The sequence below is a fragment of the Puma concolor genome, chromosome B2 (genome assembly GCF_028749965.1).
Source record: "Puma concolor isolate L17-30 chromosome B2, mPumCon1.1.hap2, whole genome shotgun sequence".
NCBI classification, from domain to species: Eukaryota; Metazoa; Chordata; class Mammalia; order Carnivora; family Felidae; genus Puma; species Puma concolor.
Genome location: NC_141671.1, coordinates 152,004,084 through 152,017,907, shown reverse-complemented (window position 1 = coordinate 152,017,907; position 13,824 = coordinate 152,004,084). Strand labels below are relative to the sequence as shown.

The 13,824-nt window shown below is 46.9% G+C and overlaps 1 protein-coding gene across 3 annotated transcripts in view; it reads left to right on the top strand.

The window, feature by feature from the left end:
• Nucleotides 1-244: 244 nt before the first annotated feature.
• Nucleotides 245-13,824, top strand: part of UNC93A (unc-93 homolog A) — a 37,555-nt gene continuing 23,975 nt past the window's right edge. The window contains exons 1-2 of one of the 3 annotated variants that reach the window (XM_086708318.1): nt 245-479; nt 11,964-12,101. In XM_086708318.1, coding sequence (XP_086564444.1) covers nt 12,012-12,101 — 90 coding nt within the window. In that variant the 5' untranslated portion in view covers nt 245-479; nt 11,964-12,011. Of the gene's footprint in view, nt 480-4,347; nt 4,724-11,346; nt 12,102-13,824 lie in introns of those variants that run through there. The other 2 variants (XM_086708316.1, XM_025912876.2) reach the window with 2 other exon arrangements.

Here is a 13,824-nt window from a genome sequence, read left to right as displayed (position 1 = left end):
GTTGCCCCGCAGGCCGTGCGCTGTGAGCGCAGAGCCCTTGCTCACCTGTGAGTCACGATCCCCCGGTTCCCGGACACGTCATCAGCCTGATTTCTCTGTGCCTCCCCACCGTGTCACGGCCTCTGGTCCCACGGCCCCGCCACAGTCGTGGAGGCGCGGGGAGAGCTTCCTGACTGAGTGGCAGCAGCAGGTGCGTGGCTGCCTCCCAGACGGGGCGGGGGAGGGGGGGGGGACAGCTGATCCTCGGGGGCAGAGAGCAGCGTCCAGCGTGTGGCCACCACGGCGAGCGGGCCTAGCCAGGGGTCTCAGGCCGCAGCACCGCACGTGTCCCCGCGGCCCTGGAGGGAACGTCCGCAGGGAGCCGTGCGCACAGCTGTCGGCCGGGCCGCCTCCAGGGCCTCAAGCGCATGTCCTGCTTCTCTCCGGCTCGTCCCAGACAGGCCGGGCCTCGAGGAGCTGCTGACCCCGTGTGGAAGCAGGTGGGGACGAAGCGGACACGGGCAGCAGGGTGGCGGTGGGGTTCCGCCACGCTTCCGAGGGACGCCCGCGCCTCGTGCAGGGGCGGGGGGTGGCGGTGAGGCTCCGTCTGGAAGCACGGGAAGCTGTGAGCAGGGCTAGCGGTTTCTGGTGGCAGCTACTTGGACAACCTGTTTGCATTGGCTTCGGGGGCCGGGGAGGCGGGAGAACGCCTCAGAGAGGGTGCTGATGAAGTCAGAGGCTAGAAATAATTCTGAGTTTCAGTTTAATGTTCAGGGTTCTTTGTCACAAAACCCTTCCTATAAATATAGTTTCCTTTAAAAATGTTTACTCTCGGGGCGCCTGGGTGGCTCAGTCAGCTGAGCGCCTGACTCTCGATTTCAGCTCAGGTTATGATCCCACATTTCGTGGGGTCGAGCCCCGCGTCAGGCTCTGTGCTGGGCACGGAGTCTGCTTGAGAGTCGCTCTCTGCCCCCCCCCCCCCCGCTCGCACACCCTCATTCCCTTTCTCTAAAAAAAGTAATAACGAAGTAAAAATCTTTATGCTTTTTCAAATTAAATGGTTTTCCTAAAAATGGGGGAACGGTATACAGGTGCATGGGACAGAGGGCACGTTCGCCCCCTACGCCCACACTTGTGCTGTGCAGAGAAGGGTTTGGCCTGAGTCTGCTTGTAGGCTCAATGTATGCGGGTGTGCAACGCGTGTACCTGTGTGTATATTGGTACTCACGTACGCATATGCACATGTGTCCGAGAGGTTTCTTTTTTCTTATTAAATGTCTTCATTTTTCATTGAAGTATAGTCAACACACCGTGTTATATTAGATCCAGTTGTACGAGAGAGTGATTCGACATCCACACACCACACAGTCCTCACCGCCACATCACACGCCAAACCACTGATCCCTTCCCCCACCCCTCCCCGCCGGTGACCAGGGTGTCCTCTGTGCTCAAGCGTCTGTTTTTTGATTCGTCTCTTTCTTCTTTATCCGCTCATTTGTTTTGCTTCTGGGCCCCATGGAGATGACTTTTTCCATTAAAATGGGCTCGTGCTACTTTTGTTCAAAAACCAAGCAATAATGTTCAGTAGAAGGGTTTATAAAATGTTCTCGGCCACACCACGCTCTCATCCGGTCTGCCTTTCCACATCTTGCCGGCAAATCTTTCCCAGAGAGCCAAGCAGTTCCCAGATAAGCAGCAATTTGCAAACAGGTCCTGCGACTTGCCGCAACGAAAACAGGTCTTACGCAAGGGTTTCCGGAGGTACTACTGAATAGAGTCAGTCGTTCGCGCTCCTTGCGACGAAAGGCAAACCAGGAAAACATCCAGCGTTCTCCACGATTCAGGACGCCGTGAGCCACGATAATGACGGGAGCGAAGGAGGCACAGAACTAGGTAAAATCCACACGTGTGACGTTGCTGACTTTGGGGACATAATTCAAACTTTATGGACGTTTGCGTGTTGTGGGATCAAAGGCACAAAATTATCCTTGGAGATTTACCAAGGTAGTTTTACAGCCCCAAAGCTTTGCCTGTGCAGACAAACTAATGGATTGAAAACTACCCAGAACATTCCAGCATGACCACCACTCTGCCGCTCGCCCGGGGATCACGGGCGAAGGTGTATTTGGCCCTTGACTGTCCCAGCTTTCTTAGCTACTCACAGGGCTCCCCAGGACCCTGTTCAAGCAGAAGGTCTCGGGCTCTGCTGGGCTCACAAGACGTGGGGCTGGAACTCTCTGTGGGGGAAGACCCCTCTGGGTGGGCATCGGTGGAGCCGGGCAGCCTCTCTGTCACCCTCATGGAGATGGGGGCGGGGGCTGAGTGTGATCGCCCTCCGCATACGACCCGTCACATGACCTGCTCTACTGGGGGACGGTCTGTACCCCACCTGAACTTGTTTGATTTCTCTGTTTGCTTCGTTGCAAACAAAGCCCTTGTGTTCCGTCAGTGTCCGGATACGATTCTGGGTGCTACGGGCGTATCCGACCCAGGGCAGGCCCAGCAAGTAGCTTGAATGACTGCAGAAGTTGGTGCTGAAGCTTGGGCAGCAGAAGGCCCATCGGAGGGAAAGGGAGCGTGCACGTGAAAAACAAAAGGGGGGTGGGTGCATGTGCATGCACGCGTGTGGGCTAAACCTGGCTCCTCCCTTCCCCTCCCAAATACGAGAGTGTGGGGTGCCTGGGGTCTCAGTCGGTTTGGCGTCCGACTTCAGCTCGGGTCACGATCTCAGGTTCGTGGGTTCGAGCCCCGCGTCGGGCTCTGTGCTGACAGCTTGGAGCCTGGAGCCTGCTTCGGATTCTGTGTCTCCCTCTCTCTCTGTCCCTCCCCCACTCGCACTCTGTCTCTCTGTCTCTCTCTCCTTCAGTTAAAACGAAACATTAAACACAATCTTTAAAAATATATGTCCAAAGACAAGAGGATGGTGTGGGGCGTTTCCCCTCTCAGACTCGTTCCGCGTCGCGACGCTGGCAGGCGCACACACGCGCGCTAAGCGTGGCCCGCCAGCCTTTCTCTCTGGGACAAGGTGACGCTGCTTAGCCTTTCCAGAAGCCGCGGCTCGGGGGCTCTGCAGACTCCTGTGGAAGATGCAGGCTGCGTGGTCAGGCCTCTGAGGCTCAGGAGGAATGAGCGCGAGGGACCCCGGGGGCGGGGAGGACCCAGAATCGCAGCCCGGCTCCGAGGGAACACCGTGAGCATGAACACGGTTGGGAATATTTCAGGTCCTTCTCCGGGCCCTGCTTCTGCTGACTCTGTCCTGAGCAGGGTCTCTGCTCTCTGATAAGGGATGAGGAGCAGGAGGGGCCTCAGCCGAGGGAGGACAGGACCCAGGAGGACCCCGGCCCGCTCCAGAGGACCACCTACCAGCGTGCTCCTCACAGGCACCCGCCTCAGCCACCGGCCAGCCTGCCCCTTCGAGGCTTCAGATGCTTTGAAACCCTGGCTAGGAGATGAAGAGAATGCTTTCTGGAGGCAGAGATCAGAGAGTATAAATTGCTCTTCCAAGAAAAAAAAAAAAAAAAAAAAAAAAAGGAGCCACCAAATACATTTGTTTCCAAAGTATAAGAATTCCGAACTTCAAGCAATAATTTGCTCCCGTCCTTACATACGCATTTTTCATCTTCATTAGATGAAAGTGTAAGTAATGATGACGACAAATTTGAATTTGTATGGTGCTGCTTTTATCAACAAAGGTATCAGGTTTAAATGTCAAGAAAATTGATATTAATTGGCTTCCAGAAGTAATTTCTTTAAAAGAGCCGATCCCTGATTAGACTTCCGAGAATAAAGGCTGTCTTTAGCTTCTTAGCTGGAAGTTTGCTGATCTAAAGTGTGACCTTCTAGGACGCCCCCTGGGAGCATTAGGGGAGCTCAGTGTTAGCCCAACAGTGGCACCTAGTGGCTGGGAAAATCTCCTGCCTGTCAGACCCCATGAGTCTCTAGAACATTCTTTGTCTCAGCGGTGTGCCAGGCACTGAGTCTTTCACCTTAATATCCAGTGAGCGATCCTGAGGATCCAAGCAGATCTACAAAACCATCCTTTTCTCCTCCAAGTGATAAGGTGCTGATGTTAATTTTTTTTTTTTTAATGTTTATTTATTTTTGAGAGAGAGGGAGACACAGAATCCGCGGCAGGCTCCAGGCTCCGAGCTGTCGGCACAGAGCCCGACGCGGGGCTCGAACTCATGAACCGCAAGATCATGACCTGAGCCGAAGTCGGACGCTCATCCGACTGAGCCCCCCGGGTGCCCCCGTTAATTTTAAAGAAAGAGGTGGTTATGGGTATTTTTGACACCCGAAGGCGTCAGCCATTTGAGGCTCACCCCGGGGCCCGGGTTCACAGTTCCAGTTATGCGTTTTGCTAATAATGTTGAAACTGGCTGACAAGTCAAGACAGCTTTCGGGTTTCTGGAATTTCCCATGCTTGTCCCTGCAGGAGTGTGTAAATTAGTGAGCACACACTTCTGAGGCTGGGCCCTCTGCTTACGAGGAACGCACTGTGGCCTCCTCTAAACTTGTCCTCATCACAGGCACGGCCTGGGCACGGTCCTAGTGGACCTCCCTTAGGAGATATTCTGGATGTCGTCACTAGGATGGCAACATAGCTTGTCCCTGACTTCGCTCCCTCTCCCGAGAGCCACTCACGACTATTGGAGAACAACACCAGTGAGAGAATCCCGGAACAGGGGAGTGGGGCCGAGGCACCGCCTGCACCTCAGAGACCAGGCCATCCCGCAGCAACAGGGTAAGAGAGATGACCACACGGCCACACGCTGGCCACTCTGCCCCTCCCCTAGGCCAGCACAGCGCCATGAGGACAGGTCTCCCCCGAGCCTCTGGTTCCTCCAGTGGGAAGAGGGAACCTGGGCTCACAGCTAGGCTGCCTGGCACGTGAGTCATTTTGTGGGAGCCCCTAATCTGATTTCATACCATGGGGAATGCAGGGGAATGTGCAGGGCTCGACCACTGGGAGTGTGACCCACTGGGAGTGTGACTGTCAGGGAGGAGGGGGGCGGGGCTTGCGACGGCACTTGGATCTTGGCAGACCAAGTTCATATTTGCGGTGCCCAAGCAGGGATCCCAGTGAGAGGTTTTGTTCCACAGCAAAACTGCAAAAGTCAGGGGCGCGGTCTGCCCGGCGAACAGGATGGGGTGCAGACCTGCCTGATTCGGATCCTCCGACGAGGATCCTGCCAGCCCTGGAGCCCAGTTCGCCCGTGCCCAGGCAAGGTGCTGAGTCACAGCCCCGCTCACCGTGGAGGCTGCCTTCTAGCTCCGTTTGAGCAGAAGGGCTGGCAACCAGTCCTGGAAGCCGTGCACCCAGTGCTGCTGGAGCCCAGAGGCGGGCGGGCAGAGCTGACGGCCCCCAGAAAAAGCCAGCACTGAATGTGGGGGCTTCCCCGTGCAGCACACGGCAGGGAAATTAATGCACAGCCGAGTCCCAGCCCCTCCAAACCAGACAGCTTGTTTGGGAAACCGAGAGAAACCCGGAATGTCTTTTCCTCTTCCCGTCCGGGCACAGGGGCTGAGACACAGCCCCATCCGCGGTGCAGAGTGTCTTCCAGCCCCGTATAGACAGAAGGGTTGGTGACAACGCCTGGAAGCCATGTGACCCAGCAGTGCTAGAGCAGAGAGAGGGGCAGACAGAGGCGATAGTTCGCAGAGCAAAGCTAGGGGCCCTGTTCTTCCAGGGAGCTTGGGGTACGGGTTGGCTTGAGTTAAGAAACAAAGAACTCTACCAGCTTTAGAACTGTTTCCCCTGTTGTTCCTGGGCATCCCTGCCCATCTAATTCACAGCCCCGCTCATCACTGAAGACAGCTTTCAGCCTGTCAGGCCAGGGAACCTAACCAAAGCACGTGAGAAGCTGAATAGCCCACTCAATAGTCCTACGTACAGCGGCACTTGAACCGAGGGTCCAGCCTGTGACTTCCCCCATCTACAGAGCTAACCGGTGGCCTCACCTGACCAGAGAATTCTGGCCCGATTCAGGCCCCCAGACCATGGGCTGTACAGGTCCTGGTCCTGCAGCCCTGCCAAGGCAGGGAAGCTAATTCACAGCCCCAGCTAGTACTGAATATTACCCAGCCCTGGCCAGCTGGTAAATCTGACCAGAGAGTCCAGCCAGACATGGAGCCCATCCTACAGCCTCACTTGGGTAGGGAAACAAACCAGCAGTCCTATTCAACAGTTCTCAGCCAGTAGCACAACCCCAATTCCCAACCACAGAGCTGGAAAAGCTGTCTTGCCAAAAATAGACCGTAATAGTAGGGCCCATCTGCCCAAGGACATTACCAGCAGACACACCCAGAAACTCAAACTGAACTGACTGGTGAAGAACTCTCCCTGCCAAAGCAAATCTGGAACATCTAGAAGAGCTCAGTTACTCAAATGCACAGATACCACTGCAGTGAATCAAGGATCATGAAAAATCAGGTAAGTATGACACCACCAAAGGAAACCAATAAAGCTCCAATCACTGACTCTAAAGAAATGGAGATCTATGAGCCGTCAGACAGACAATTCAGAATAATCCTAAGGAAGTTTAGTGAAGTGCAAGAACACAGACAGACAACTAAACAAAATTAGGAAAACAATGCACGAACAAAATAAGAAGTTCAACAAGGGATAGCGACCATCGAAGCAAACAAATGAAATCCTGGAGTTGAAAAATTCAATAACTGAGCTGAAGAATTCAACAGAAGAGAAGTTTTTAAGCATAGACTCAGCCACGCAAGATAAAGAATCAGTGACCTGGAGGACAGGACAATGGAAATTATTGTCAGAGGAGCAAAGAGACAAAAGAATGAAAAAGAGTGAAGAAAGCCTGTGGGAATTATACGACACGATAAAAAGAAACAATACTCACATTATGGAAATTCCAGAAGGAGAAGAGAAGGAGAAAGGAACAGAAAGTATATTGAAAGTAACAATGACTGAGAACTCCCCAAACCTGGGGAGAGAAATGGACATCCAGATCCATGAGGTCCAAATAGGTTGAGCCCAATTAGGGCTACACTGAGACAAACTGTAATTAAATTGTCAGCAGTCAAAGACAAAAAAATAAATAAATAAAAATAAAAACGGAAAAACAGGAAACAACAAAATGGCAATAGTAAGTCCTTCCTATCAATAATTATTTTAAACATAAAGGGATTGAATTCTCCAATTAAAAGACATAGAACAGCTGAATGGATAAACAACCAAGATCAAACAATATGCTGTCTAGAAGGGGCTCATGTTAGCCTTAAAGACACTCACAGACTGAGGGTGAAGGAATGGAAAAGACATTTCAAGCAAATGGTAACAACAACAAAGCAAGGGTAGATATATCTATGCTGGACGAAACAGACTTTAAACTAAAAACGGTAACAAAGAGACAAAGAAGATTATTAAATGATGATAAAAGGGTCAATACATCAAAGAGATATAACAATTATAAATATTTCTGTACTCAACATTCGATCCCTAAATATATACAGGAAAAACTAGCAGAGGTAAAAGAATAAATCAGTAAGAATACAATAATAGTTAAGGACTTTACTACCCCATTCTCAACAGTGGAGAGATCATGCAGAGAATCAATATGGAAACAACAGATTTGAGCAACACTGTAGACCAAATGGCCCTAATAGACATGTACAGAGCATTGTAATACACATTCATTTCAGGTACACGTGGGCCATTTTTAGAATAAACTATATGTTAGACCATGAAACAAGTCTTAGCAAATTCTAAATGATTGAAATTATATCAAGTATCTTCTCTGACCACAATGTCATGAACCCAGAAATCAATAACAGAAGGAAAACTGGAAAATTTATAAACACATGAAAATTAAACAACACTCCCCTGAACAACTAATGGTCAAAGAAGAAATTAAAGGAGAAATAAAAAAGGTTTTTGAGAAAAACAAAAATGGAAACATAATGTATCAGAACTTGGGAGGTGCAGGAAAAACAGTTCTAAGAGGGAAGTTTATCGCAATAAATTCCTATATTAAGAAGCAAAAAATATCCCAAATAAACAACTGAACTTTATGCCTTAAGGAAAAAGTGAACACAAAGTTAGAAGAAGAAAGGAAATAATAAAGATTAGAGCAGAAATAAATGAAATAAAGAAAGAAAAACAATAGAAAAGATTAGCTAAAGTAAGACTTGGTTCTTTGAAATGATAAAATTTACAAATCCTTACCTAACCAAAAACAAAAGAGAAAGGACCCAAATCAACTAAATTATAAATGAAAAAGGAAACTTTAGAGTGGATACCACATAGATTCAAAGGACCATAAGAGGCTATGAGGAGAAACTATATGCCAACAAACTGGACAACCTAGAAAAAAATGGAAAAAATTTTAGAAACATATAACTACCAAGACTAAATAAGGAAGAAATAAAAAATATGAATAGACAAATTTCTAGGAAGGAGATTGACAAAGTAATAAAAAATCTCCCAGGCGCCTGGGTGGCGCGGTCGGTTAAGCGTCCGACTTCAGCCAGGTCACGATCTCGTGGTCCGTGGGTTCGAGCCCCGCGTCGGGCTCTGGGCTGATGGCTCAGAGCCTGGAGCCTGTTTCCAGTTCTGTGTCTCCCTCTCTCTCTGCCCCTCCCCTGTTCATGCTCTGTCTCTCTCTGTCCCAAAAATAAATAAATGTTGAAAAAAAAAAAAATCTCCCAATGAAGAAAAGCCCAGGACCACTGGCTTTATCAGTGAATTTTACCAAACATTTAAAGAAGAATTAACACTAATTCTTCTCAAGCTCTTCCAAAAAATTGAAGAGGGGAGGATGTTCCTAAACTCATTTTATGATGTCAGCATTATCCTGATACCAAATTCAAAAAGGATGCTACCAGAAAAACAAACAAACAAAAGGCCTACAGGTCAATATCCCTGATGAATATTGATGCAAAATTCTCAATAAAATACTAGCAAGCCAAATTCAGCAGCACACTAAAAGGACTGTCCACCATGATCAAAAGGGATTTACCTCTTGAAATGTGAGGATAATTTGACATATAAAAATCAATCATTGTGATACATCACATTAATAGAATGAAAGAAAAGAATCATATAATCATTTTGGGGCACCTGGGTGGCTCGGTAGGTTGAGCGTCCGACTTCGGCTCAGGTCATGATTTCACAGTTTGTGAGTTCAAGCCCTGCGTCGGGCTCTGTGCTGACAGCTCAGAGCCTGGAGACTGCTTCAGATTCTGTGTCTCCCTCTATCTGCCCCTCCCCCTACTCGTGCTCTGTCTCTCTCCTTCAAAAATAAATTTTAAAAAAACATAAAAAAAATTTAAAAAAAGAATCATATAATCATTTCAATAGAGGCAGAAAAAGCATTTGGCAAAATTCAACATTTTTTTCTCAATAAAAACTCTTAACAAACTAGGTATAGAAAGAACATATCTTAACATCATAAAGACCATATATAACAAGCCCATAACTAACATCATGCTCAATGGTGAAAGTTTGAAAACTTTTCCTCTAAGATCAAGAAGACAACAGTGCCCGCTCTCACCACTTCTATTCAACATAATATAGAAGTCCTAGCTAGAGCAATCAGGCAAGAAAAAGAAATAAAGGGGATCATAATTAAAAGGGAAGAAGTAAAATTGTCTCTATTTGCAAATGACATTATTTTATATAGAGAAAATCCTAAAGATTCAACCAAAAAAACCATTAGATCTAATCAATGAATTCAGTAAAGTTGCAGAATACAAAATCAGCATATGAAAATCAGTAGTGTTTCTATACACCAAGAACAAATGTTCACAAAAGGAAATAAGTGAAATTTATCCCACTTGTAAGTGGGATAGCATAAAAAACAAAATACTTAAGAACAAATTTAAGGAGGTGAAAGATCTGTACTCTGAAAACTATAAGACATTGATGAAAGACATTAAAGAAGACACAAATAAATGGAAAAGTATCCCATGTTCATGGATTAGAAGAATTAATATTGTTAAAATGCTAACACTACCATAAGCCTTCTATAGATTTAAGGCAATCCCTATCAAGATTCCAATGGCATTTTTTACAGAGGTGGAAAAAACCTCCCAAAATTTATATGGAACCACAAAAGGCCCCAAATAGCCAAATAAATCCTAAGAACAATGCAGAAAACATCACTCCCTGACTGGAAGCTGTACTATAAAGCACTAGTCATCAAAAGAGTAAGGTACTGGCATAAAAACAGGTGAATACACCAATGGAACAGAAATGGAAGCCCAGAAATAAACCCCAGCATTATACAGTTAACCAATGGTTGACAAGGGAGCCAAGAATACTCAACGGAGAAAAGAAGACAGTCTTCTCAATAAATGGTGCTGGAATAATTGGATATTCACATGGAAAAGAATGAAACTGGGCCCATATCTTACTCCACCCAGAATTAACTCAACATGGTTAAAGACTTAAATATTAAGACCTGCTGTCATGAAACGCCTAGAAGAAAACTTAGCAATAAATCTCCTTGACATGACTCTAGGTGGTAATGTCTGGATGCGACACCTACAGCACAGGCAACAAAATGAAAAATAAACAAGCGGGACTTCATCAAACAAAAAGCTTCTGCTCAGCTGAAGAAACCACCAACAAAGTGAAAAGACAACCTATGGAATGGGAAAAGTATTTGCAACCCATGTATCTGATAAGGGGCTAATATCCAAAATACATAAAGAATGCACAAAACTCAATAGCAAGAAAGGACAAAAGACAAATAAACAGCCCAATCAAAAAATGGGCAAAGGACCTGATAGCCACTTCTCCAAAGAAGATCTACAAAAAGACAACAGGTACGTGAATAAATACACACGTCTCGAATCATTAGAAAATGTGAATCAAAACCGCAATGAGATGTCACCTGACACCCGTTAGGATAGTTAAAATTAACAACACTGGAAACAAGGGTTGGCGAGGATTCAGAGAAAGGGGAACCCTCATGCATTGGTGGGAATGCAGACTGGCGCAGCCGCTCTGGAAAACAGTATGGAGGTTCCTCAAAAATTAAAACTAGAATTGGGGCACCTGGGTGGCTCAGTTGGTTAAGCGTCTGACTTTGACTCAGGTCATGATCTCACAGTCTGTGTGTTCAAGACCCATGTCAGGCTCTGTGCTGACAGCTCAGAGCCTGGAGCCTGCTTTGGATTCTGTGTCTCCCTCTCTCTGCCCCTCCCCCTGCTCTCTCTCTCTTTCTCTCTCTTTCAAAAATAAATAAACGTTAAAAAAATTTTTTTAAATACTTTGGCCCTTAGATCTTACAATCATGTTAACTATTTTTCAGAAGTTGAGCTATGTGTCTTGAAACTCACATCTATACTCTGTTCTTTAAGACAAGTACATCCAGGGGCGCTTTGGTGGCTCAGTCGGTTGGGCGTCCGACTTCGGCTCAGGTCATGATCTCACGGTCCGTGAGTTCGAGCCCCGCGTCGGGCTCTGTGCTGACAGCTCAGAGCCTGGAACCTGCTTCGGATTCTGTGTCTCTCTCTCTCTGACCCTCCCCCGTTCATGCTCTGTCTCTGTCTCAAAAATAAGCAAACATTAAAAAAAAATTTTAAAAAAAAGACAAGTACATCCATATTCTGCACCATTGACAATTTCTTTCAATGTGAAAGGTACCATTATATACATATATCTATATGTATATAATGTAATCATATTATACATGTATTACATTATATAATATATATAACGTGAAAATCAATACTTTAAAGATTATATCTGCTAGAAGTTAATAGGGGCAAAGTTCAAGTACAAGCTGATAGAAGTCCGATCTTTTGCCCCGTTACTGTGGATTGTAGTTACTGTGGATTGCAGAGAAGGTGAATACATAGCAGCGTCCCTAGTGTTTCACGGTGTCGGTGATAACCAAGCTCATGAACTCCCAGCAGCCTTAATGACCTAGGTGCCTCTAACTCCGACGAGAGGCAGAATGTGACTTCTTGGTACAGACCGCTTTTCCTGTGCCCCCGTTGGTTTCTTTTAGGGAACTACGAACCTACGTGTCCACTGATGGTTGACGTCTTTAATCAGGATGATGGAAAGCAGCCTGAAGAATGTTCTTGTGCTTTCGTTTGGATTTCTGCTTCTCTTTACGGCCTACGGAGGTCTGCAGAGTCTGCAGGTAAGCGAGGACACTTCTGAACAAACGTCCATCTCTTGGCCTCTAAGAATCCGCAGGGTCACAGAAGACAAGGAATGTAGGATTTCTTGTTAACCGATTCACTCCCAAATCCTCTCAAACAGTGGTTTTTATGTGCTTACAAATGTGCAGCCCCACCCTCTCCAACAGGATTGCACCACAGGGAGTGTGTGTTTGACCCTTGGACAAGGACTGTGGGTCTTGGGCTCGTGATGTGATTTGCCTTTGACACAGTTAGAAAGAGAGAGGCACACGGGAGCGGCGGGGTGGCTTAGTCGGTTGAGCAACCAACGTCAGTTCAGGTCATGATCTCACGGTTCGTGAGTTCGAGCCCCGCATCGGGCTCCGTGCTGACAGCTCAGACCCCGCTTCAGATCCTCTGTCCTCTCTCTCTACCCCTCCCCCGCTCGTTCTCGTTCTCTCAAACATAAGTAAAACACTCAAAAAAAAAAAAAAAAGAGGGAGAGTCACAGGATGACTCATTGTGGATTCTGTGCCTTCGTGCCTTTGGCTTTGTGGTTGGGGTAGTAACATGAATTTATCCTATTTTGCTAGACCATAGAGATTCCAAGCTTCTTTTTTTTTTTAATTTTTTTAATGTTTATTTATTTTTGAGAGAGACAGAGCATGAGCATGAGCATGAGCAGTGGAAGGGCAGAGAGAGAGGGAGACACAGAATCCAAAGCAGACTCCGGCCCCTGTCAGCCTGACACGGGGCATGAGCCCACAAACCGCAAGATCATGACCTGAGCCGAAGTCGGACACTTAACCTACTGAGCCACCCAGGCGCCCGGAGATTCCAAGCTTCTTTAAGCAAAACAGTGAACTAGGACAAAGTTGTCTCCATAGCTTTGACCCCAACCCCCATGGTACTCTCTCCTCCTCAAGCCTCTAAAAGGCTGTAACAAGAGTCACAGTTGCCTAAAAGTAGATTGGCTGTATCTTCCCCAGGTAGTTACTTGTTGTTGTTGTTGTTGTTGTTGTTGTTGTTTCCTTTTTAAAGTTTATTGGAAGGAGCGTGTAGGTTTCATGAGCAGTAGAAAAGTGTCAGATGGTTTCCCTCTCTTCTCTTCCTCATTTCCTGTCGTCTGTTTCTCTCAGTAACTAGCTCCTTTCTCTTGTTTTTCCAGCTTCTGCTCCATAATGATTTTTGGCTCTGATGTAGGAGACCTGTTTTTGTTTCTGTTTCAAATCCGAGTTAGTTAACATACATACACAGTGTAGGGTTGGTTTTGGGAGTAGAACCCAGCGATTCATCCCTTGCATACAACACCCAGTGCTCATCCCAGCAGGTGTCATCCCAGCAGGTGTCATCCCAGCAGGTGTCATCCCAGCAGGTGTCCTCCTCGATGCCCATCCCCCAGCCCCTCCCCCCTCCCCTCCAGCAACCCTCAGTTTGCTCTCCGTATTTAAGAGTCTCTCATGGTTTGCCTCCTTCTCTTTCTTATCTTGTCTTTCCTTCCCTTCCCCTGCGTTCATCTGTTTTGTTTCTTAAATTCCTACATATGAGTGAAGTCATATGGTGTTTGTCTTTCTCTGACTGACTTATTGTACTTAGTGTAACACACTCTAGTTCCATCCACGTTGTTGCAAACGGCAAGATTTCATCCTTTTTGATTACCGAGTAATATTCCATTGTGTATATGTTGTCTTTATCCATTCATCACTTGATGGACGTTTGGGCTCTTTCCATACTTTGGCTATT